The sequence below is a fragment of the Diaphorina citri genome, unplaced genomic scaffold, assembly GCF_000475195.1.
Source record: "Diaphorina citri unplaced genomic scaffold, Diaci psyllid genome assembly version 1.1 scaffold1389, whole genome shotgun sequence".
Lineage (NCBI taxonomy): Eukaryota > Metazoa > Arthropoda > Insecta > Hemiptera > Psyllidae > Diaphorina > Diaphorina citri.
Window position 1 is genome coordinate 1 of NW_007378815.1, and position 26,886 is coordinate 26,886.

General features: G+C 42.1%; 2 protein-coding genes across 2 annotated transcripts; one reads left to right on the top strand and one right to left on the bottom strand.

Moving 5' to 3' along the window:
- Positions 1–1,757: 1,757 nt before the first annotated feature.
- Positions 1,758–14,884, bottom strand: LOC103515654 (constitutive coactivator of PPAR-gamma-like protein 1 homolog). The gene is made up of 11 exons (XM_026828272.1): positions 14,863–14,884; positions 14,022–14,296; positions 13,559–13,721; positions 6,275–6,362; positions 6,066–6,105; positions 5,550–5,702; positions 5,023–5,161; positions 4,325–4,404; positions 2,302–2,776; positions 1,908–1,949; positions 1,758–1,777 (listed from the first exon to the last, which is right to left on the bottom strand). Exons 1-11 carry the CDS (start codon positions 14,882–14,884, stop codon positions 1,758–1,760), a joined length of 1,497 nt encoding a protein of 498 aa, XP_026684073.1.
- Positions 14,885–15,684: 800 nt separating this feature from the next.
- Positions 15,685–26,677, top strand: LOC103515655 (putative lysozyme-like protein). Its single transcript, XM_026828275.1, has 11 exons — positions 15,685–15,781; positions 15,823–16,064; positions 16,536–16,730; positions 18,029–18,181; positions 18,389–18,401; positions 18,665–18,894; positions 20,045–20,137; positions 23,243–23,367; positions 23,752–23,808; positions 23,895–24,012; positions 25,036–26,677. Exons 1-10 carry the CDS (start codon positions 15,685–15,687, stop codon positions 24,001–24,003), a joined length of 1,314 nt encoding a protein of 437 aa, XP_026684076.1. The 3' UTR covers positions 24,004–24,012; positions 25,036–26,677.
- Positions 26,678–26,886: the final 209 nt, after the last annotated feature.

Consider the following 26,886-nt stretch of genomic DNA (forward strand, 5'->3'; position numbering starts at 1 on the left):
AGTCTCTTCCAGGCAGCCCTATTGTGTACCTCATGTCCTGATAAAGTTCCCTCTATCAAACCTCTTTCTTTTCGGTTATATCATAAAAAAAAGGAAAAATCCAATGGACTGAAATCATTTTGAGCGGGAGTTGAATGTGCCAGAGAGAGAGGGGGAGAAAAACATACAAAAATACAAGTCGGGTGTCCCGTACTTATTGTTAATATAACAACCAATACGGGGGAAGGTTTCGGAATAAAATCATACAGGAGAATCCGTCGTGTATAGGGATACACGCGGGGGAATAACAAAGGAAGTATTTCATATTCCCGCGGGAATACACATAGGAAGGTGGCGAGACTGGTTGAGAAAATTGTGACACAAAATAATAAAACGTTAGGGCGGGGGTTTCGACTTGGGCTCGAAGCCCTTAATTAATCACAACGCACTTGCCACGAATCAAGGAGTCCGGGTTCAAACCCCAGACTTCTTAGTGTGGCATTTCAGTGCAGACAAATGAAAAAAAAATAATAATAATAATAATAATAATAATAATAATAATAATAATAATAATAAAAAAAAAATAATTTTATCTTCGAAAAAGTAACTTCAAAAGGTCGAATATTCAATTTTCAATTGCCATTCTAATGAAAAAGTTCAAAGAGTTGTGACGTCAGATTTCACGTCAAAATGCGCAGAAACGCTTGCGCACAAAACAAACAAAGCGGGAGTCATAAAGTATGACGTCATTGCCTACGGGAGCGTATGCCGTCACGTCAAACTTCACGATTTACCGGCATTTTTTAAATCGATTTATCTCGGGATCTAGAAGTCGTAGAAGAAAAAGAAAAATTCCGTTGGTCTTCATTTTTCCTGCTCTATGACTTTGAAACATCAAAACTAGCCTGAGGGGTGTGCAATCCAGCATATTCAACAGCCGGTCCCAAGCCCGAATAAATAGTGAGGGTTTGATTGTCAGGAAAGGCATCCCAATCCAGTAAAAAGTATGTCCGAAACACCAAAATGATAGTCCAACAAAGTCCAGAGAAGGCCTCGGAATGCCGACCCCACTTGAGTGGGAAAAGGTAAAGAAGAAGAAGATGACTTTGAAACATCACCCAAGTAAGCGCAACTGATCTATTAGTAAAAGTTCAAAAGAAACGAACTATTTTTGAGAAAGCCTAGTAAGCTTGGAGGGTAGCACGCTCGCCTAGGTCGCGGGTTCGATTCCCACCCGGGGCGAATTTTATACTAAACCGATAAGGTTTGTTCTCGAATCGGCTGGCTTTTTCCTATCCTGTCTTCCTTCTAGCTTTGCAGGTCTTATTAAGAGGATTTTTTAAAACTAATGATCAACTAAAATAAATTGTATGAACGATTCTTGGCAGAAGTGTTGTACCCTAATTTAATTAATACACCTAGATTAGTTTTGTGACTTGACCTGGACTTGAACCACCAACCTCTAGATCTGAAGTCTACTATGCTAATTGCTTACTTGGAATAGTTAGGTCTGAGCGGTAACTTCTCCATTGGTGACCACACTGTCATTATCAAATTGACCCGGTGCTGTCTCTCCATCTCTAGAAGTCGTAGAAGAAAAAGAAAAATTCCGTTGGTCGTCATTTTTCCTGCTCTATGACTTTGAAACATCACCCAAGTAAGCGCAACTGATCTATTAATTCATGATTTAGATTTTTTCAATAGGTACTTACCTCGTCCCATGTTGGTACGCATGTTACCACTAGGCAGTGGCATGAGACCCCCTCCTGTGGCACGCATCATGTTGTGGGGTGCCATGCTGAAATAAACACAGAAAAATACAAGAGTACAAATGGAGGAGTTGCAAATGGGTAAAAATTATAAATAAATGGTCGATTCCTATGTAAAAATTTGGGAAAAATCCAAATCTGAGGTCAAAACTTCGAAACCACCGTGTAACATTGGACCCTGACTGGCTGGATGAGGGTGACCTGGAAAAGAAAAGTGAATTTCCATAGCGAATAGCTTTCTAGTAACTCAAATTCCCAAATTAACTGTTTAGGATAAAAGTTTATTCAAAATATCGCGCCGGGCAGAAATTGAAACCGCGACCTAGTGCTTACAAGGTAGGAGTGCTACCTTTCACGAACTCGGGTTGACGAATTCTCACGAGTTGTACTTTCTACATAAAATTGCATGCCACGCTAGTACTGTGGGTTCGAAAATCTACGAGTCCTTTTGGAATGTGAAGAAAATGCGTTTGTGTAGGACGTAAAACTCGCGAGAATTCGTCAACTCGAGTTTACGAATTCAGAATTGTGTAGAACCCAGCATCAAACTTACCGAACGAGCTGGGCGGGCGGGCAAACTGATAATCAATCCCTTCGAGAATAGCCTGTCGCATCTTCTCCACCTTGACCACAATCGACAGCCGATGATCGCACAGCTCTTCCACATTGGCTGAACCGGACGCCTTGGCGAGGAAGTAGTTGAACAGTTTGCCGTCGAAGAAGAGCCACGGGCAGTTCATCAGCCAGGGGATAGGGGCGCCACATGCGTCGTTGACCAGGAGGGCCGTGTCCACACCGGCCATGAAGAGAGTGGACAGCTGGACGCCGCGTGAGGTCACCAGGGGGAGCTGCAGGTCTTGCATGTGTTCCGAGTTCATCACCTCGGGGGAGACAGCAGTCACGATGAACGCGTCCAGCTCCTGACGACGGAGGATGCGCTTCTCGGTGAAGGTCATGATGTATCTGTGAACAGGGAACAAAGTGAATGTTATGATGTATCTGTGAACGGGGGGCAAAATGAATGGTATTGGTCAGGATGGTGAAGGTTGGGGACAAAAATGAATGTTAAAGTGAGGAAAATTTTAGGTACCGGCACTGATAAATGCAAACTAAAAAAAAAAAATCAGATCCCAAAAGGGAAAGAATTGTACCGAAAACAAACGTTGAAAATTGAGCAAATAGAACGGCGTAAACAACCTAAAGTGACGCACTCTTATTGGTAGCGAATGTCAGGAATTTGGTCAATTTTTCTACGAAATATTGTTTTGTAAAGAGATCAATCTTTAGGCTAAAAGAAGTTGAAAAATCTCAATAAAACCCAGATAAAGAATTTAAAGGTATTCTATTCTATTATGGGACTGGTTGCTCCTCTCCCGAGAGAGTATGCAATTAACACTGCGACCTCTGTAGATTTATTGTGACCAGTATTTTTTCCCCTGCCTGAGCTGCTATCCCCTGGCCTTGATGGAACCTAGAAGTACCCTCACTGGTATATTTCAACCTCCTCAGTTTCTCTAAAATTCACCTGCAGCACCTCTAAAGAGTCCACACACTCAGATTTATTCCAGAGAAAAGCTGTGAGTTCATATACTATCCCATTAAGAGAATACCAAGAGGTGCCATCTAGGCCAGAGAGCTAGCTCAGGGCCCCCGAACTGAAGGGGTCTAATGAGGGGTTTGATAGGTCTGCTATCCCATCACCTGTAGCACCTCTAAAGAGTCTGCACACTCAGGTTTATTCCAGAGAAAAGCTGTGAGTTCATATACTATCCCATTAAGAGGATACCAAGAGGTGCCATCTAGGCCAGAGAGCTAGCTCACCATGGGAGCTCAAATTATTTCTATCTATGAAAGCAGAGCTTTTTCGCAACTTTTGTGGATATCAAGCATTACCAAGTTGGCTCCTTTGCAATCAATTTTCATATTTTAATAATCTTTATACACTGGTAATGCCGCCACTGGTCGCTACTTGATTAAAGTAGCTACTCAGTGCTCTATTGTCATCATACGGCTGAGTGCATGGGGTCGCGATAAAGCATCACCAGATTTTTACATCCAAACAAGTAACGTCTGAAACACTGGATACGCGAGAATTGAAAGAACAAAGTGAATTCCAAGTTTTCAAAGATTTTGTATTGAATTCGCCTCTTAGTTTGTTCCACAATAACTCTCTCTCTTTCTCTCTCTCTCTCTTTCTCTCTCTCTCTCTTTCTCTCTCTCTCTTTCTCTCTCTCTCTCTCTCTCTCTCTTTCTCTCTCTCTCTTTCTCTCTCTCTCTCTTTCTCTCTCTCTCTCTTTCTCTCTCTCTCTTTTTCTCTCTCTTTCTCTCTCTCTTTCTCTCACTTTCTCTCTCCCTCTAAAAAAAACGCAATAACGTTGTCCGATTTTGACAAAATTCGACAAAAAGTTCAATGCACGGATGGAATTTTCTCACTGTATTTTCGGGCCGGTCGGAGCTTTCGGTCTTTTTCCGGAGTTCACAGTACAATGGACTCCGAGTTATGTTGTTGTTTACTAAGTAATGCAAAGGAATTGATTATTAGGTCATTTTATGTAGTAACACGTAAGTAGACTTACCTGGGGTTGCATGAGTAGTCCCGAGCCGCCCCGGCTAGGCGGCACAGCGGGGAAGTTATAGTTGGCGCCCCACTGGCCGACTTTCATTATTATAAGAGGTTCGATAGAGGGATTTCGTATAAGCTTAACCCATCCTTTAGGGCTATCTAGCCCCTACACCTAAGCCTCAGATTGAGCTTTTTGTGTATGGAGTTAAGCTGTTGATACAGGAAACTATAACACTGCTAAGGTCTTATCGTCCCGAAAGTCTACGAAGAGAGAAGGACGATACAGGGTTTATACGCTTTTTCCGGAATGAAATTCCATGGCTATTCCATGACTTTTCCAGAATAAATTAGGGGGTAGAGGTACTTAAAATCATTAAGATTACCCCTTCATTTAAATATAATATGCAATATGCATAACGTCAAGGAATTTGAGGGGCAATGCGCCGCAGGCCGTTTTTCGGAAAAAAATTGATACTTCGCCCCGGGCGGGAATCGAACTGCCGATCTAGCATCCTAGCTCTTACAAGACGGACGCGCAACCCTCCAAGCTAACTAGGATGGCAGAAATTCGTTTATGGTAGGTAGGTTCCCCCCAAAGGATAATACATAGAACACAAGTATTGTGTCTCTTATCGACCATCTGATGACAGGTACGACACAGACAACAGGAGTCTCTGGCCTTTTCAAAGCTATGAAGTAAGAGGGTCCTACCTGACTTGTTCTTCAAGGCCATGAACGTATGATGATGTAGATTGAACAGAATGGCGTAGACTTTCTGTCGGATGGGACGATAGAACAGGTGACAGTTTGGTACTTCGTCTTCATTCTCTAGGAGCACTGGGAGTCGAATCTGGGGGGTACAAAAAATACATAGTTAGCCTTATATCTGAAATATCAATGGTCTGGCTGGGGGAATTTAAACGGGGAAGATACCAGCCTGAAATTTCCCTTGCTAAAACAATAGCAAAGGTTGAGAGCATCCACCCGTAAAAACCAATGTCAGCAAAAAGCAATCATCCTCGCTAGGGCTGATTGAGATCAGCTCCCCATCAAGTCAACAAAGTTTGACAACGCTTCTAGCTACTAGAGATATTATACGCCACAGACCAAGTAGCCATTTTCAGGTATTGGGTTTATCTTGCCTCGATGATGTAGTTGTAAAGACGCTCAACTGGTAAAACACATTTAAAAACAGTTTTACAAATAAAATAAGTTAATGAAAATATATCTGGGTTTACCTGTCCATGTGTGTAGATCTGATAGATGAGGGGACTCATTGCACCCTGACTATGTCGTTCAGCTACAGTACGCAATACTTCAGTAGGAACATTGGGTAGATCTGGTCTGTTACCCACACCGCCTTGGGCGCCTGCTGCCTTGGAGTTCTTTTTCTGAAATAAAACCGATATAACATTTCGATTAAGAGATCTTCTTCTTTGCCTTTTTCTTCGCCTTTTCCCATGTTCAGATGGGGACGGCGTTTGTCGTCGGCCTCTCAATCAGCTTTAGAGTGATCACTTTGAGGCCAACTGGTTTTGGCTAAACAAAATTTTCCGAGTGAGATGCTCTTCGCGAATACAATAGCCCGTCCCTTATACTATCGTAATAATAAAGGAAGGACAGCCTAAAAAGGAATTTTTTCGTCCAATTGAAATTTTGATAGGACTGGTGGGAGGGTATTGTTTAGAATCCATCTAGTTAAAAAATGATAGTTTTGGTGCAATTTCCGGACTTGATTCCAACAAGGAGTTTACAGACAAGAACAGTTTGGCAACTGAACCTCCCTGTCCAAAGCTTTAAAATTTTAGTCCAAAGGTGTGTCCACACATAGTTGACGCGACGGTCGATGTGAATCGACATCGGTCGATGTTGATCGACGACGGTCGACTATGTTTGGGCACACTTTAAATCGTTTCTCAAAAAAAAAAAAAAAAAAAAAAACAAATTACATTAACCTTAGCGCCAGAGATCTGACAACTCCGCAGAGGAGAGGAAGGAAGTGCCCAGGAGGGAGGCGAGCACACACAGACGATCCTTGGGGAGATCCAAACCTGGGAAGGCGAAACATAAGGTGGGTCAGTAGGTACATACTAGATTCGTAGAAGCTTAACCCATTCTTTAGGGCTGTTTGGTCCTAACCCTAAGCCTTGGAGTGGGCTTTTGTGTATGGAGTCAAGCCAGTAGATACGAAATACATGCCCACCTCTGAGGCCGAGTGGTCAAGGCACGGACTTTCAACCCGGAAGTGCTGGGTTCGAATCCCTGCCAGGGCGGAAATTTTCTAACCAAACTTTTCCGATCTTGCATAGGCATGAATATAAAAAAAAAAATCTGGTGTGAACATCACACGACTTTCCTTATCCTATTGAATGATGCTTATTTTGGTGTTCTTCTACCCTAACTTTTACAATATCTCTAACCGTAAAGTTGGTATAGCTGAAAACGGCCAAAAAGCGGTCAAAATACCGCCAACCGCAGCACCTATCTCAACCGAACGTGTTACATCTTTGTCACATTTGTGAACTACATACCAAATTTCAAGTCTCTAGCTCATACCATTCCCGAGATATTGTTAAATTACACCAAAAACCGCCAAAAAGCGGCCAAAACACCGCCAAGCGTTGCACCGATCTTAACCAAGTTTCGTGTCACATCCTTGTCACACTTCACAGCTACATACCAAATTTCAAGTCTCTAGCTCTCACCGTTCTCGAGATATTTTGTTTACAGACAGAAGGACAGACACACGGACCAATGGCTGAAACTTTGGATTTAGGCTCTAGGGACCTCAAAACGTGTTTTAACACTAAAAACTGACCATCGAAAATTTGACCCGTTTACATTACTTTCCTTCCTATAGGATAAGGAAAGTAAAAAGAATGTGCCCTGAAGTATTGCTATAGCGGAGTCGAGATCTTCTCCTTTATACCGAAGTTGAATGATGAGAATACATTGTCACAGCAAAGCTCACACAGGAAAACCGTACAGAGAAAGGAGAAGAGAAAGAAGAACTCCAAAGAAAACAAAGCACAATGGAAAATCGAACCTTTAGTTGGTGCCAAGAACCCAACCCTTTCAGGACTGAAACGAGTGATTTATCCTAAAAAGATTATTGAGATTCAAATTGAAGAACATATGCCTGATTGTGTAGGGGAGTCAATGGATCAAGATGGTGACAAGCATTGCAAAGAATCCAGTTTACAGAACCCCACACCGAAACCTCCTAGTCAGTATCATGCATTCAGTAAAGACACAACTTATATTGACCTATCTTCTTACCAGTCCGTGTCCCAACTAGTAAGTGCTAGCAGCCTGACGTCTCGACATAAAAGTAGCCCAAGTTCTCCACCTAAAAACATAACTACGAAGAATAGCACAAACCCTCCACCTGAAAACATGGCTATGAAAAAACACACCATGAACACTTCAGATGGAGACATTCAAATGGAGAGCTAGAGACTTGAAATTTGGTATGTAGCTGTGAAGTGTGACAAGGATGTGACACGAAACTTGGTTAAGATCGGTGCAACGCTTGGCGGTGTTTTGGCCGCTTTTTGGCGGTTTTTGGTGTAATTTAACAATATCTCGGGAATGGTATGAGCTAGAGACTTGAAATTTGGTATGTAGCTCACAAATGTGACAAAGATGTAACACGTTCGGTTGAGATAGGTGCTGCGGTTGGCGGTATTTTGACCGCTTTTTGGCCGTTTTCAGCTATACCAACTTTACGGTTAGAGATATTGTAAAAGTTAGGGTAGAAGAACACCAAAATAAGCATCATTCAATAGGATAAGGAAAGTCGTGTGATGTTCACACCAGATTTTTTTTTTTGTTCGGTTGAGATAGGTGCTGCGGTTGGCGGTATTTTGACCGCTTTTTGGCCGTTTTCAGCTATACCAACTTTACGGTTAGAGATATTGTAAAAGTTAGGGTAGAAGAACACCAAAATAAGCATCATTCAATAGGATAAGGAAAGTCGTGTGATGTTCACACCTATTACTAACGAGGTATGACTGAAAACAGGGAAAATTAAAGAAAAATGTATAGGAATTTTGCTGATATTTCCTTTTTTTAGGAGCAATCCCCGCTCTTAAGTCAGTCTTAGGCAAATTTTGGCCAATTAAATGCTTGGAACAGATCTCAGTGAGGGATGGAAGCTTGAGCACTAGTTAAGCGTACTTTGTTCATAAATATGATTAATAATAATAATAGACTCTTGAGTGGAAGGTAACCACTAGGCGAGGTTAACGCCGGAGGCGTTTTCTACCACCTAACCCTTAGAGATAGAATACCTTTAAATTCTTTATCTGGGTTTTATTGAGATTTTTCAACTTCTTTTAGCCTAAAGATTGATCTCTTTACAAAACAATATTTCGTTGGCCCCAACTTTTTTCATTAGTACCTCCTGATATACTATGGCCCCAACTTTTTTCATTAGTACCTAATTTTTCTAGACCCAGTCATTCAAAAGTGGACAAGTCTTCTTGGACATTGTCATGGCTGGTTCAGATTTCATTTCCTGAAAAGTACTTACTGTACTAAAAAAGGAACAAAATGATTACCTACTAGGTGCGATTATTTTATAGAAAAAAAAAAAAAATAAACATTATCTCGTTTTTACCTGCTGGTTTGAAGGGTTTGAGCCCTTTGGTTCCGTTGTAGTAGTAGATGATGCTCTGTTTCAGTGATATACTATGGCGCCAACTTTTTTCGTTAGTACCTAAATTTTCTAGACCCAGTCAGTCAAAAGTGGACAAGTCTTCTTGGACATTGTCATGGCTAGTTCAGATTTCATTTCCTGAAAAGTACTTACTGTACAAAAAAAAGAAACAAAATGATAACTAGGTGAGATTATTTTATAGAAAACAATAAACATTATCTCGTTTTTACCTGCTGGTTTGAAGGGTTTGAGCCCTTTGGTTCCGTTGTAGTAGTAGATGATGCTCTGTTTCAGTGCCGGGGCGCGGGGGTCTTTCTCCGAGCCCAGGATCTCCGCCACTACCGCGTCTACATTGTCCTGCAAGTCAATTCATTTATTTAATAAAATAACAGATATACAAGGGTGTTTTCCACATACTTACTTCTTAGAAAATGCCTCGGTGGCGTAGTGGTCAAGACGCTCGCCTGGTAATCAGGAGGGCCTGGGTTCGATCCCAGCCGAGGTATGGAATTTTATCCTCATTTATTTGAGAGATTCATTTATTTAATAAAATAACAGATATACAAAGGTAACAGATAACCAACCTCAGTGGTGTAGTGGTTAGCGCGGTGGACTTCGGATCTGGAGGTTGGTGGTTCGAGTCCAAGTCAAGCCCACATACTTACTTCTTAGAAAATGCCTCGGTGGCGTAGTGGTCAAGACGCTCGCCTGGTAATCAGGAGGGCCTGGGTTCGATCCCAGCCGAGGTATGGAATTTTATCCTCATTTATTTGAGAATTTGACCACATAATGATGGAGCTCTAAGGGTTAGGTGGTAGAGAACGCCTAAGGCGTTAACCTCGCCTAGTGGTTGCCTTACACTCAAGAGTCTATTATTATTAGAAAAACGATTTATCCTTTCTTTGCTGAATGAATAGCTTTTCAAAACAATAAGTAGGTATGTATATTGTACATATATTGTATATGATAACTAGTGGTTCTGTGAACTGTAGACCTCACTCAGATTCTTTTGCCTAAGCTGCGACTCTGCCTAAATGGGTAACCCTACGTAATACAAGTACACGTCTTATGTAGGTAGGTACCTATGTCCTATATCAAAAAAAAGAGGGGACACAGTTTTTTTTTTTTTTTAGTTATTAATTAATAACTAAAAAAAAGGTCAGCTCCCACAAAGGTGTTTTCCACTTCTTAGAAAAACGATTACTTCTTCTTAGAAAACTTACTTCTTAGAAAAAAGATGTATCCTTTCTTTGCTGAATGAATAGCTTTTCAAAACAATAAGTAGGTATGTATATTGTATATGATAACTAGTGGTTCTGTGAACTGTAGACCTCACTCAGATTCAGTGTTCTTACGCTCGAGACTTGCAATTGTCGTACCAAACTGTTGAAAATGTCGTATTTTACACAAAATAGTCGTACACTTACATTTTGCATATCTTTTCCACTCTAGTCCACACAACTCTTCTTTTTAAGAAGCAAATCGCTGTAGTTTGGTCCCTCTTCCACAATATCTGTCCCTTTACTTGTTAGTCATTTAGTTTTTAAGTTTGGTTTTCGGGAGGACCTCTGAGATTGAAGAATGTAATGTCCCGCGCGGAATTTAAGGATGAGAGTTCCTATGCAACTTTTTTTACCTGTGTTCTGGGTATGGTGGATATAGTCTTATTTTTACTTGCATGATCTTTCCTAATTGGCCAATATTTCATAAGTTGCTGCAGGCAACATTTGCTGGTTCTAGAGGTATTAAAAAAAGGAAGAAAAAATAAAAATACGTATAATCGTATTCGTATAAATCAATTGATGATTTAGAAAAAACAACAACAGTATCTCATTTCTCGACCCTGTCTGTTTCACAGCACTGCGCGGTCGGTGATCTTGCCAAGTGTTCCCGGGCCCCCCAGCATGGGTATTCAAGATCTGCAGACATTCATCGAGTCGGGCGCCGTACCCGGCTCGTGCGTCCCAGTCGACATTGTCAAAATCGGGCGCAGCTTCGCCGCCAAGGCGCAGCGGAAGAGCAAGTACGGCGCAGGCGGTTATGGCGGTCTCTCCCTCGTTGTTGACGCGGAAACCTGTCTGGACCGCCTCTACGGAGGGTTCTATTCGGACTGGGCCTGTGGTGGTCAGTGGGGACACATGCTGACGTTCCTGTCGCAGTTCTTCGACATCGCGCACTCGAGTGGCGTAGACATGACGGTGTACTTTGACGGAACCGCGGACGAGGCCCGCATGTCGGAGTACGTCGAGAAGCAGCTCGCCAATCGCGAGAAGATTGCTGCCGTAAGTACCCATTTTGATTGCTTTTTTCCCTTCACCTGTGTAATTTTGTTTATTTTCATTTAATCTCAACCATTCAGTTTCACTTCTTTATGTATGATACATTTACAATAAAACTATAATTGTACAAATAAGTAGCTGTCTAATATGTCCTAGACCCTAGACATTAAAAAAAAAAACTTTTAATCTTGTAGTTTTGTAGTAGATTATAAGGGAAAAATTGAAAATTGTAGACCATTTCTTATGATTACATATGTAGGTTAAGCGACGTCGAATAGGGAGAGGAGAGGGAAAAACTACGAAAGTTTCGGTATTTCTAGCTATATTAATTAATTTCAATGTATTAAGGAACATAAGTTTTATATTGACCTACTGAACACATGGAATATAATATCTACTATTGTACACTGATAGGGATGAAACCAAATGACTCATAATAGTCATAATCATAAGTCTCTCCTGTGGAATGTTATCTCAGTCTTGTACTTAGAAATGTTTACTTGCCCTGCTATGCTATCAAATATTAGTTATGAAAGGAGTCTCACATCCTATTGATAAACTTACTCGATATTCTTATAAATCAATAAATTATCGCTGAATTGTCGGTATTGGTAGATTATGCCGACCACATTTTTATTTAATCAGCTGCAATGCCGCCACCCACATTATCATGTTTGCCTGAATAATAATAGCATTTTCCGTGCCGAGTGGGCATCACACTAGGCTTGCACGCTGGAGGTCTCGGGTTTGATTTCCGGCGGAATCGAAGCTTTTTCGGTTCTGTGCTAGGGGCCTTTGTTCTTGGCATACGAGGTGCATTCAGTTGCGTTAGGAGAATTGAGGAGCTACTGTAGTAGAGTTCCCACCCGGCGACCGTTATCTTAACCAGATGAGGTTCGTTCTCGGAACGGCTGGCTTTCTCCTATCCTGCCCTCATTTTCTCCTCAATTTCGATTCTGATCACCGTTTTTTCCAATTCCCTCTATCAAACACTGAAAGGAAAAAAAATATATATTTTTATACTGGTTATGCCGCCACTGGTCGCTACTCGATTAAAGTATGTAGCTACTCCGGTGCCCTCACGAGACTGAGTGAACCTCAATGCAGCAGCTGACAGGATCCTCTATCTCATTCATGACTTGATTCAGCAGCTGACAGGATTCTCCATCTCATTCATGACTTGATTCAGCAGCTGACAGGATCCTCTATTTCATTCATGACTTGATTCAGCAGCTGACAGGATCCTCTATTTCATTCATGACTTGATTCAGCAGCTGACTGGATCCTACATCTCATTCATGAGTTGATTCAGCAGCTGACTGGATCTTCTATCTCATTCATGACTTGATTCAGCAGCTGACTGGATCATCTATCTCATTCATGACTTGATTCAGCAGCTGACAGGATCCTCTATTCTTCTCCTTTTTATTTGCCCTTTCCCGTGTTCAGACGGGGTCGGCGTTTTTCGTCAGCCTCTCAATCAGCCATACGGTGATTGCTTTAGGCTGACATTTGATTTTGGCTATAATTTTTTTACGATTGGATGCCCTTTGCACTCAACCGTAGCTATTTCCTTAGCAAGGGAAATTCAGGCTGGTATCCCAACTGTTTAACGTCCGCCAGCCAGACTAGGCTAGTATCCTCCCTGAAGTCCCCCAGCCAGACATAAAGTTCAATTTTGATGATACCGAGTCCCGAAATGAACTCGATCTTCTCACCTTTGAGCAGTTCCCGCACCATATACTCCTTCGTTTCAATGTTTCCCTTATAATGACTTGATTCAGCAGCTGACTCGATCCTCTATCTCATTCATGATTTGATTCAGCAGATGACTGGATCCTCTATCTCATTCATGACTTGATTCAGCAGCTGACTGGATCTTCTATCTCATTCATGACTTGATTCAGCAGCTGACTGGATCATCTATCTAATTCATGACTTGATTCAGCAGCTGACTGGATCCTGTATCTCATTCATGAGTTGATTCAGCAGCTGACAGGATCTTCTATCTCATTCATGACTTGATTCAGCAGCTGACAGGATCATCTATCTCATTCATGACTTGATGCAGCCGCTGACTGGATCCTCTATCTCATTCATGACTTGATTCAGCAGCTGACTGGATCTTCTATCTCATTCATGACTTGATTCAGCAGCTGACAACGTCCGACAGCCAGACTAGGCTAGTATCCTCCCTGAAGTCCCCCAGCCAGACTAGGCTAGTATCCTCCCTGTTTAAAGTCCCCCAGCCAGACATAAAGTTCAATTATGATGATACCGAGTCCCGAAATGAACTCGATCTTCTCACCTTTGAGCAGTTCCCGCACCATATACTCCTTCGTTTCAATGTTTCCCTTGAACCGGAGCTTGAGTTGTTTGGACGAGAAGTATCGGGGTGGCTGGAACGCTATATATTCCCCATCGTCCGCTACAAGACCGGAGATCCCATTCTCCGTCAGATACTGGAGGACCTAAATTTTACATATACAAAATTGAAAATACCATAATGGAAATCAAAAATGCTTGAAAAAATGGAGAAGATCATCCACATACTTGAAGCTTAAAGCTCAAAAGGAACAAGAGGCAATTGTTATAGGAAGAAAGAAGATCTATGAAAGAATTAATTGCCAAAGACCTGAGCTGTTCCCTCCTCAGTCGACACAAACTTGAGCTATTCTGCTAAAGTTTTAGAGTCGAGGAAGGTTCAGCTCAAAGTTTATTGAGCTCGAGATTGAATTGTTCTGAAGAATAAATTAAAAAATCCTACCTACCTCTAGCTTGTGGTTGTCCGAGGATACACCGACGGGTACGTGTAGCGTGCGGTACGCCATGCGGAGTACGGAGCTGAGAGCGCACGGCGGTATCCACCAGATCTTCGGGGGCGGCGTGCCTTTTGTCGTGATGTGTTTCAGTACCTGGGAAGTAAAGAATAGGATGAGGGACATACTATGGGATGGGTATGCTATGACACGGAGCCGAGAGCGCACGGCGGTATCCACCAGATCTTCGGGGGCGGCGTGCCTTTTGTCGTGATGTATTTCAGTACCTGGGAAGTAAAGTATTAGTAGATAAAGAGCCTCAAAGCATCCTCCATGGTCGAGTGGGTATCATACTCGGCTTGCACTCCGGAGGTCCGCGAGAACACGGCGGGGTCTATGTTTTTTCGGCTCTGTGCTTGGAATTCGAGGTTCACTCAGTCTCGTGAGGGCACCGGAGTAGCTACATACTTTAATCGAGTAGCGACCAGTGGCGGCATAACCAGTATAAAAATATATATTTTTTTTCCTTTCAGTGTTTGATAGAGGGAATTGGAAAAAACGGTGATCAGAATCGAAATTGAGGAGAAAATGAGGGCAGGATAGGAGAAAGCCAGCCGTTCCGAGAACGAACCTCATCTGGTTAAGATAACGGTCGCCGGGTGGGAACTCTACTACAGTAGCTCCTCAATTCTCCTAACGCAACTGAATGCACCTCGTATGCCAAGAACAAAGGCCCCTAGCACAGAACCGAAAAAGCTTCGATTCCGCCGGAAATCAAACCCGAGACCTCCAGCGTGCAAGCCTAGTGTGATGCCCACTCGGCACGGAAAATGCTATTATTATTCAAGCAAACATGATAACGTGGGTGGCGGCATTACAGCTGATTAAATAAAAATGTGGTCGGCATAATCTACCAATACCAACAATTCAGCGATAATTTATTGATTTATAAGAATATCGAGTAAGTTTATCAATAGGATGTGAGACTCCTTTCATAACTAATATTTGATAGCAGGGCAAGTAAACATTTCAAAGTACAAGACTGAGATAACATTCCACAGGAGAGACTTATGATTATGACTATTATGAGTCATTTGGTTTCATCCCTATCAGTGTACCCCCCCGAGGTGTGGCTATTAAGTTCGTGGACTCGAGCGGCTACAGAAAAACCGTGCATGCTAGAAAGATATGATGAACATGTTTGGGCAGCTTAAAGTCTTGTCTTTCAATTGATAGGTGTCACATGCCTGTACTGTAATTAGTTCTGTTGTGATAGCCCGACGCGCAAGACACCTTTTTTGATTTTGCCGGAATTATGATTGATATAAACGTTGAGTAACGAGTGGTTATTAAATTTTACGTAAAACTTAGTAAAAGTGCTAGTGAAACTTTTTCTTTGTTAAAGACAGTGTACGAGGAGTCATGTTTGAAAAGATCAACGCTTTTTAAGTGGTTTAAACGGTTTCAAGATGGCCATGAATCTGTTGAGGACAATCCACGTTCTGGTCACCCCCAAACCTCAAAAACTGACAAAAACATTGAAAAAGTTGGTGCTATGATTCGTTCTGACCGTAGATTAACTCTTAGACTAATGGCTAATAAACTTAAAATTGATAAAGAATGTGTTCGACAAATTTTGCACGAAAATTTTAACATGTCAAAAGTTTGCGCAAAAATGGTACCCAAGAACCTTCCAGATGAGCAAAAGGAAGTTCGCAAAAATCTCTCTACAGACGGCCTAAATCAGATCGAAAGTGACCCCAACTTCTCAAGTAAGCGCAACTGATCTATTTTGTCCTCCCCGTGTTTTCAGTGAAAAAGACCGGAGCGAAGAAAAACAAGGAGAAGAAGGAGAAGTCCGGCGATAAAACGGGTGAAAAGAGCAGCAAAGCGAGCAAGGATGGAGAAAGCAAAGAGAAAGACAGCGCTCCCGGTGCAGCAGGAGAAGGAGAGAGTAAAGACAAGGAAGAAGTGGAGGAGGAGCCGAGTGAAGATTTGGCCAACGAACCTGACCTAGACACATCACAGCTTGCCAGTGAAGCCATTACTAACGAGGTATGGTTGGACTTTTTCCAAGAGATATGTACATATCAGGCCATTCCCCACCTAGCCTTTTATCGTAGAATTTATTAATGTTTTTTTCGTGTTTCTCCTCTATGTTGACCCTGAGGTGGTAGTTTTACACGGTGCTAGGCGAGGCTTGGAAAAATAAACTGGGAAATTCGTTTTTTTCCTAGCCTAGCCTAGCTCTATGTACCCACAACCTGAATCTTAAGTCTGACGCGGTCAAACTTTCTTGACTTGGCGGGGCGGAGCGCTACCGCACTCCTTAATAGTGTGGCTTGATTTATGGAAACGAATACATAGATAAATACATACAAATAAACTACAGACACAAACTTTAGCTATCTTTGCTAAAGTTTGTCATGGGGGGGGGGAATACAGGGCTGCTTATATCCGTATTCTGTTGAACACCCAAAGTGCTATAACCACTGCCTATCTAATATTCCATTTCTTCCCCTACAGTTGGACAACCTGTCCAAATACAAGGAGGTGACACACTGTCTGACATCGGAGATACCGGACCAGACTCCCCCTAACGGAGTGGCAGAAAGTGGAGGTGCTAGTGGAGAGGAGAAACCAGACGCCCCTGCACCATCATCCGAGACACCTAGCGGGGAGAAGAAAGAACACAAGCCCAAGTCTGGCGCCAAGGCTAATGTAAGTTTTTTTTTTTTTTTTTTTTTTTTTTTTGAAAAACATTTTATTTCAAAAATTGGTAGGAACAGTTTCCATCTCTTATATTCTTTTATCTCATAGTAACCCAAACCTTGTTCTTGTCCCCTCGACAGATAACTCGAGCGGTTTCTACTCCGGGGGTAGCAGCAGTTACCAGGGTTCCAGTGGTAGGAACAGTTTCCATCGGGGCAGTAGAGGAGGGGCCTCGTCCCACGTGACTCAGGGAGGTGCTGGCGGTAAACTGGAGGTGGCCGGTGTGAGAAAGGATATAATATTGCAGTTTAATTTCAGGATATGATATAACCGTTTGTGCAGGATAATGGGGGACAGGATAGGAGAAAGCCATCCATTCCGAGAGCAAACCTTTTCTGTTTAGGCTACAGTTTGCTCCCGCGACCTAGCGCGTAAAATTTTACAAAGGAGACGGGCTCTTGAGCGAGAAAAAAAACTCACCCAAATAAATCATATCTATCTCTTAATCGAAATCAGTCTGGCTGAGGGACTATAAACAGAGAGTAGATCAGCGTCTAGCTAGGGGACTATAAACAGGGAAAAGACTAGCCCAAATTTCCTCACGCTCTATCAATAGCGAAGGTTGAGTGCGAAGGGCATCTCACTCGGAAAATTTTGTTTAGCAAAAAACAGTTGGCCTCAAAGCGATCACTCTAAAGCTGATTGAGAGGCCGACGACAAACGCCGTCCCCATCTGAACATGGGAAACCGTCGCGTCAACTATGTGTGGACACACCTTTGGACTAAAATTTTAAAGCTTTGGACAGGGAGGTTCAGTTGCCAAACTGTTCTTGTCTGTAAACTCCTTGTTGGAATCAAGTCCGGAAATTGCACCAAAACTATCATTTTTTAACTAGATGGATTCTAAACAATACCCTCCCACCAGTCCTATCAAAATTTCAATTGGACGAAAAAATTCCTTTTTAGGCTGTCCTTCCTTTATTATTACGATAGTATAAGGGACGGGCTATTGTATTCGCGAAGAGCATCTCACTCGGAAAATTTTGTTTAGCCAAAACCAGTTGGCCTCAAAGTGATCACTCTAAAGCTGATTGAGAGGCCGACGACAAACGCCGTCCCCATCTGAACATGGGAAAAGGCGAAGAAAAAGGCAAAGAAGAAGATCTCTTAATCGAAATGTTATATCGGTTTTATTTCAGAAAAAGAACTCCAAGGCAGCAGGCGCCCAAGGCGGTGTGGGTAACAGACCAGATCTACCCAATGTTCCTACTTCTCTTAATCGAAATGTTAAATCGGTTTTATTTCAGAAAAAGAACTCCAAGGCAGCAGGCGCCCAAGGCGGTGTGGGTAACAGACCAGATCTACCCAATGTTCCTACTGAAGTATTGCGTACTGTAGCTGAACGACATAGTCAGGGTGCAATGAGTCCCCTCATCTATCAGATCTACACACATGGACAGGTAAACCCAGATATATTTTCATTGAAAAAGAAAAATTCCGTTCTTCCTTATTTTTCCTGCTCTATGACTTTGAAACATCACCTAAGTAAGCGCAACTGATCTATTGTGGTGGAACTGAAAAGTCTCTTCACAATTTTTGTGGATATCACAACTATTCTTTTTCTTTTTACACTGTTACAATTAATGCTCCCACTAGAAGCTACTCAGTTGTTCTCACAAGGCTGACTGGATCCCTTATACCAAGCAGAGAGCCAAAAAATTTTCTCCCAAAAATGTAGTTCCGACTTGTTTTCTTCGCTTTGATGTGTGTTATTGTATCTTCATATCCTACAATATGTCGCTTTATATCTCATTGTTCATTGTAATCCAAACCTTTTTATTTAGAGTTAAGTTAAAATGACTTTGTAAGATACCTTTTTATTATTATTATTTTTTTTTATTTTTATTTTACTAAACACTATTCTATTCTTGTCCCCACGACAGATAACTCGAGCGGTTTCTACTCCGGGGGTAGCAGCAGTTACCAGGGTTCCAGCGGTCGGAACAGTTTCCATCGGGGCAGTAGAGGAGGGGCCTCGTCCCACGTGACTCAGGGAGGTGCTGGCGGTAAACTGGAGGTGGCCGGTGTTGTGGTCGGCCAGTGGGGCGCCAACTATAACTTCCCCGCTGTGCCGCCTAGCCGGGGCGGCTCGGGACTACTCATGCAACCCCAGGTAAGTCTACTTTCGTGTTACTACATAAAATGACCTAATAATCAATTCCTTTGCATTAGTCAACAACAACAACATAACTCGGAGTCCATTGTACTGTTGAACATTGTGGAAAAAGACCGAAAGCTCCGATCGGCCCGAAAATACAGTGAGAAAATTCCATCCGTGCATTGAACTTTTTGTCGAATTTCGTCAAAATCGGACAAAGTTATTTTTTTTAGAGAGAGAGAGTGAGTGAGAGATTGAGTGAGTGAGAGAGAGAGTGAGTGAGAGAGAGAGTGAGTGAGAGAGAGAGTGAGTGAGTGAGTGAGAGATTGAGTGAGAGAGAGAGAGAGTGAGTGAGTGAGAGAGAGTGAGTGAGAGATTGAGTGAGAGAGAGAGAGTGAGTGAGAGATTGAGTGAGTGAGTGAGTGAGAGAGAGAATTTGAATTTGAGAGAGAGAATTTGAAAAAGAGAGAGACAGAGAGAGTTATTGTGGAACAAACTAAGAGGCAAATTCAATACAAAATCTTTGAAAACTTGGAATTCACTTCGTTCTTTCAATTCTCGCGCATCCAGTGTTTCAGACGTTACTTGTTTGGATGTAAAAATCTTGTGATGCTTTATCGCGACCCCATGCACTCAGCCGTATGAGGACAATAGAGCACTGAGTAGCTACTTTAATCAAGTAGCGACCAGTGGCGGCATTACCAGTGTATAAAAATTATTAAAATATGAAAATTGATTGCAAAGGAGCCAACTTGGTAATGCTGTGATATCCACAAAAGTTGCGAAAAAGCTCTGCTTTCATAAATAGAAATAATTTGAGCTCCCATGCCGTAGTGGTCACTGCGCTCGTCTTGCATGCGGGAGACCCGGGTTCGATTCCCGGTGGGGTCAAGAAATTTGTATCATTCAAATGATTGATTCCGTGACTGGCTGTTGCGGGGCCCACTCAGCCTCGTGAGGAAAATGAGTAGCTATGACATATAAATGCGCATAGCGACCGGTGCCAGCATGGTAGGTAAACATTGGATTTTAGGATTATTGAGATATTGGGAAAATCCTACAATGCTGCAGTGAGCACCAAAGTTGTGATATAATAACACAAAGAAACTGCATTTACATTTACATTGATTTAGATTTGATAAATGGTTGTACCCTTCTGTTTCAGATGAATTCGATGGGTTACTACCCGGGTGCTAATTACAGATCTAGTCGACCCTCCTACAATACCATGATGAGGAGGAGACCCATCCGAGTACCGGTAAGTTATGCTCTAATCAATGGATCAGTTCCAATTATTATTAATATATTTGTGCTTTATTATTATTATTATTATTATTATTATTATTATTTTTTTTTTTAAGGTTTACAATTACATAATAGACAATATAAATAGGTTCTTAAAGATAAAACCCTAAAAATATTGGGAAAATATTATTAATAAAAGGTCGATTCCTACGTAAAAAGTTGTGAAAAATCGGAATCTGAGGTCAAAACTCCGAAAAAGTAACTTTAAAAGGTCGAAAATTCAATTTTTAATTGCTGTTCTAATGAAAAATCCAAATATGAGGTCAAAACTCCGAAAAAGTAACTTTAAAAGGTCGAAAATTCAATTTTTAATTGCCGTTCTAATGAAAAAGTTCAGAGTTGTACGTCAGATTTCACGTCAAAATGCTCAGAAACGCTTGCGCACAAACAAACGAAGCGGGAGTCTTAAATTATGACGTCATTGCCTACGGGAGCGTATGCCGTGACGTCAAAGTTCACGATTTACTTACCGGTATTTTTTAAATCGATTTATCTCGGTATTTAGAAGTCGTGGAAGAAAAAGAAAAATTCCGTTGGTCCTCATTTTTCCTGCTCTATGACTTTGAAACATTACCCAAGTAAGCGCAACTGATCTATTAGAAAGCGATGAAAAAAATAACAGGTACACGATATTGAAATCAGAAATTATTAATAGTACACCAATATTTAGGGACTCCATGGACCGCCTTTTATTTTTGGTAACATTGCGCATTCAAGGTCATATAACATCCTACATCTCACGGACTGTACTTACCTCGTCCCATGTTGGTACGCATGTTACCACTAGGCAGTGGCATGAGACCCCCTCCTGTGGCACGCATCATGTTGTGGGGTTTGTCTGCTGGGGTTGCCTTTGTTACTGCCCACACCAGATGGTATTCTTCTCCTCACAGGGGGCTGCGAATACACAAGGGTTACATTTCAGAAGGATACTTAGTGCTTTATTTAGATTGTCAGCTTAAGACCAGAAGGACCTTTGTTCGAATAGTATGTTGGTGTTTTGAAATGTCGGAAACTTGGCCATTAGGACATTCTCCGAAAAAATAGAATCGCTTGTTGTTAGTTCGGAAGGTAGCACGCTTCCCTTGTTCTCGGAACCGAGCCAGTCTAATAGATCAGTTGCGCTTACTTGGGTAATGTTTCAAAGTCATAGAGCAGGAAAAATGAGGACCAACGGAATTTTTCTTTTTCTTCTCTCTTAATGGGATAGTATATGAACTCACAGCTTTTCTCTGGAATAAATCTGAGTGTGTGGACTCTTTAGAGGTGCTGCAGGTGAATTTTAGAGAAACTGAGGAGGTTGAAATATACCAGTGAGGGTACTTCTAGGTTCCATCAAGGCCAGGGGATAGCAGCTCAGGCAGGGGAAAAAATACTGGTCACAATAAATCTACAGAGGTCGCAGTGTTAATTGCATACTCTCTCGGGAGAGGAGCAACCAGTCCCATAATACCCATCACCTGTAGCACCTCTAAAGAGTCTGCACACTCAGGTTTATTCCAGAGAAAAGCTGTGAGTTCATATACTATCCCATTAAGAGGATACCAAGAGGTGCCATCTAGGCCAGAGAGCTAGCTCAGGGCCCCCGAATCGTAGGGGTCTGATGAGGGATATTCAGGTACGTAATTATGTCGTTGTAGGTACCCTACTTCCTGAGACGGACTTGACCGTAGTCCCATTCATGATTCAGGTACCCTCAAAAGAGCCAGTGTTATTGTCTGTGGCTTGACAGGGCTGGCTTTGTCTCAGTTTTACGTCCTCCAGCGAGACGTAATATTTCGTAGAAAAATTGACCAAATTCCTGACATTCGCTACCAACAAGAGTGCGTCACTTAAGGTTGTTTACGCCGTTCTATTTGCACAATTTTCAACGTTTGTTTTCGGTACAATTCTTTCCCTTTTGGGATCTGATTTTTTTTTTTTAGTTTGCATTTATCAGTGCCGGTACCTAAAATTTTCCTCACTTTAACATTCATTTTTGTCCCCAACCTTCACCATCCTGACCAATACCATTCATTTTGCCCCCCGTTCACAGATACATCATAACATTCACTTTGTTCCCTGTTCACAGATACATCATGACCTTCACCGAGAAGCGCATCCTCCGTCGTCAGGAGCTGGACGCGTTCATCGTGACTGCTGTCTCCCCCGAGGTGATGAACTCGGAACACATGCAAGACCTGCAGCTCCCCCTGGTGACCTCACGCGGCGTCCAGCTGTCCACTCTCTTCATGGCCGGTGTGGACACGGCCCTCCTGGTCAACGACGCATGTGGCGCCCCTATCCCCTGGCTGATGAACTGCCCGTGGCTCTTCTTCGACGGCAAACTGTTCAACTACTTCCTCGCCAAGGCGTCCGGTTCGGCCAATGTGGAAGAGCTGTGCGATCATCGGCTGTCGATTGTGGTCAAGGTGGAGAAGATGCGACAGGCTATTCTCGAAGGGATTGATTATCAGTTTGCCCGCCCGCCCAGCTCGTTCGGTAAGTTTGATGCTGGGTTCTACACAATTCTGAATTCGTAAACTCGAGTTGACGAATTCTCGCGAGTTTTACGTCCTACACAAACGCATTTTCTTCACATTCCAAAAGGACTCGTAGATTTTCGAACCCGCAGCACTAGTGTGCCATGCAATTTTGTGTAGAAAGTACAACTCGTGAAAATTCGTCAACCCGAGTTCGTGAATTGAAAGGTAGCACTCCTACCTTGTAAGCACTAGGTCGCGGTTTCAACTTCTGCCCCGCGCGATAATTTGGATAAACTTTATCCTAAACAGATAATTTAAGAATTTGAGTTACTAGAAAGCTATTCGCTATGAAAATTCACTTTTCTTTTCCAGGTCACCCTCATCCAACCAGCCAGGGTCCAATGTTACACGGTGGCAGTGGAGGTGGTGCACCCCACAACATGATGCGTGCCACAGGAGGGGGTCTCATGCCACTGCCTAGTGGTAACATGCGTACCAACATGGGTTAGAACAAAGGTCCTTCTGGTCTTAAGCTGACAAAATAAATAAAGCACTAAGTAGCCTTCTGAAATGTAACCCTTGTGTATTCGCAGCCCCCTGTGAGGAGAAGAATACCATCTGGTGTGGGCAGCAACAAAGGCAACAACAGCAGACAACCCGGCAACTCGAAGCCCAAACCTGCCGGTAGAGGCATGACTGTAGTCAATCCTACCACAGGGTAAGTACAGACAACCCGACCAACAGCTCGGTAGTTCTAAGACCGACCGCCGCTCCGAGAACGAACGTTAGCTGTTTTGGATTAAGTCCGCCCCGGGAGGGAATCAAACCCGCGACCTAGCGTCTACAAGTCAGGTGCGCTACCCACTAAGCTGGCTCAGCTCTGTGCTTGAAGCCCGGGGTGCACTCAGCCTCGCGAGGACAATTGGTTAGTCGAGTAGCAACCATTGGTCGTATAACCAGTTTAAAAAAAAATTGAAATATGGAAGTTGATTGCAAAAGAGGCACTTAGTAATGCTGTGATATCCACAAAAGTTGTGATAAGGTTCTGCTTCTCCTTTACCACAAAAAATCCACGATTTGATTGATTGTTTTTGATTTCCAGAGAAACCAAACTGGCCTCTGACATTCTTGATGAGAACAAGAAGGTTCTAACTACCGGCAAGGATGAAACCAACGCCATCAGCAATGGAGAGACAGCACCGGGTCAATTTGATAATGACAGTGTGGTCACCAATGGAGAAGTTAAGTCTCGGGCAAGGATGAAACCAACGCCATCAGCAATGGAGAGACAGCACCGGGTCAATTTGATAATGACAGTGTGGTCACCAATGGAGAAGTTACCGCTCAGACCTAACTATTCCAAGTAAGTAATTAGCATAGTAGACTTCAGATCTAGAGGTTGGTGGTTCAAGTCCAGGTCAAGTCACAAAACTAATCTAGGTGTATTCATTAAATTAGGGTACAACACTTCTGCCAAGAATCATTCATACAATTTATTTTAGTTGATCATTAGTTTTAAAAAATCCTCTTAATAAGACCTGCGAAGCGAGAAGGAAGACAGGATAGGAAAAAGCCAGTCGATTCGAGAACAAACCTTATCGGTTTAGTATAAAGTTTGCCCCGGGCGGGAATCGAAGCCGCGACCTAGGCGAGCGTGCTACCCTCCAAGCTTACTAGGCTTTCTCAAAAATAGTTCGTTTCTTTTGAACTTTTACTAATAGATCAGTTGCGCTTACTTGGGTGATGTTTCAAAGTCATCTTCTTCTTCTTTACCTTTTCCCACTCAAGTGGGGTCGGCATTCCGAGGCCTTCTCTGGACTTTGTTGGACTATCATTTTGGTGTTTCGGACATACTTTTTACTGGATTGGGATGCCTTTCCTGACAATCAAACCCTCACTATTTATTCGGGCTTGGGACCGGCTGTTGAATATGCTGGATTGCACACCCCTCAGGCTAGTTTTGATGTTTCAAAGTCATAGAGCAGGAAAAATGAAGACCAACGGAATTTTTCTTTTTCTTCTACGACTTCTAGATCCCGAGATAAATCGATTTAAAAAATGCCGGTAAATCGTGAAGTTTGACGTGACGGCATACGCTCCCGTAGGCAATGACGTCATACTTTATGACTCCCGCTTTGTTTGTTTTGTGCGCAAGCGTTTCTGCGCATTTTGACGTGAAATCTGACGTCACAACTCTTTGAACTTTTTCATTAGAATGGCAATTGAAAATTGAATATTCGACCTTTTGAAGTTACTTTTTCGAAGTTTTGACCTCAGATTTGGATTTTTCCCAAATTTTTACATAGGAATCGACCATTTATTTATAATTTTTACCCATTTGCAACTCCTCCATTTGTACTCTTGTATTTTTCTGTGTTTATTTCAGCATGGCGACGCTGGTCCAAGTACCTCCAGTTCCTTGACTACTACTGTCCCCTCAGCTCCTACCCTATGTAACCTGTACATACCCCACTACCCCGAGCCAAGCCTTCAGTATCTCACACTGGATCCCAACTATGACGTCATCACTACAACTCACTCCTGTGACGTCAGCAACCACGATCTATGACGTCAGCAACAACGTAGTCAGCATTTCTCACACCCAGGATCACAAGCTGAGTTTTAACTTGGTTGAAGTCGTCTGATGAACTAAAACCAGTAACCACTGTTGTCCCTTGAACCAATAGCGAATGAACAGAGGAGAGAACCATTCTTCCAGACGGTTTACTTCCCAACACAAGCTGCCACCTTTCTCGATTTCATTCCAACCCTGGAACCTGTTGGAGATTTTGACTGATCTGCTGTCACTGCTACAACAACAACAACAACAACGATCTACTTCCAGAATGAAAATGGCTGAAGAGAAAACATGAAAAGATCTCTGTAGGCCGAAGCAAACCAATAATAATAAGTTAAACTCATTTCTGTTTGGCTAATTTTTTATCCAATGTTTTTAACGACTCGGACTGCTTGGTCTAATGTTCAGTTAAGCCTGATTTCTCATTGACTAAGTTGTTGTTCAAAATGGAAAATTCAGCTGTGCATATCAGATTGGTTAATCAATTCAACTTTAACCAAGTTTTCAGATTGTGATCCCAGCCATCTATGACAAGAAAGAGTTCCTGACGGTCTAACCTTTACTTTGACATTATGATCCAGAACCCTTGTTTTCTCACGGGAAACTTCTTCTGATCTTTGGTTCCTCAATTCTTCATGAAAAATTGTTTGGTTTCTCAATCCTTCATGAGTGTTTAATTTGTTTTAGATCTCATGTTGTTGAATTCTGGATGGAAACTCCTCCTATAACGTTTCCCATTTCCTCCCAGGGTGTAGTTATACACAAAATTAGGCTAAGCTAGGCTAGGCTTGTAAAATAGAAGGAAAATATTATTTTTTCTTCTATTTTTCAAGCCTAGCTTAGCCTAACCCTGTGTATAACCACCAACCTCATTTCTCCGATTTCAAATTAGGAAGTGCCAAGTTATGTTTTTTTGGTTGACCTATGGGCCAGTACCACAATGTGAGTTTGAACTTGCGTTAACCATTGGATAAAGCAATCTGATTGGCTGGAAAGTTTAAAATCAACCAATCAGACTGACTGAAGGCGCGTTCTTACTGAATAACTCATACTTTGTTCAGTTCTTTGTTGAAATTGTTCAATTTTTTGTCGAACTTTGGCCAAGTTATTGAATAACTCATACTTTGTTCAATTGTTTGTTGAAATTTGATCAAGTTATTGAACAGCTCATATTTTCAATTCTTTGTTGAAAGTTGAACAAATATGATTTTTTTTTACTCTCAACAAAAAGAACACATCTTCAAGCAGTGCGATTGGTTAATTTAAAACTTCCCAGCCAATCAGATTGCTCCGTTAATCTTACAGTTTGCATCGAGTTTAAACTCACGTTTATGGGCCCGGTCGTTAGTTAGCTCATGAGTTTTCCCCCCTGTAAATAGTGAAATTAGTTTTATCTTTTATTTGTGGTGGATTTCACCAACGACATAATGAGAGATTTAATTAATGGGAGAAACGACTCGCATAGTATTTGTCTTACTATGTTGTGCACTAAGTAATGTCTTAAAGTGAAGACTTTGTTGTTTGAAAGTTGAACTATGGCCTATCTCTTAGGAGAAGTTTGCAATGAGTTACTTTACTAAAGTTGCTATCTTGTTAGCACTGATGTCGGCTGTGGCAAAGGCTTGTCGTGTAGCGAGGCCATTTTGCAATGTGTACAAT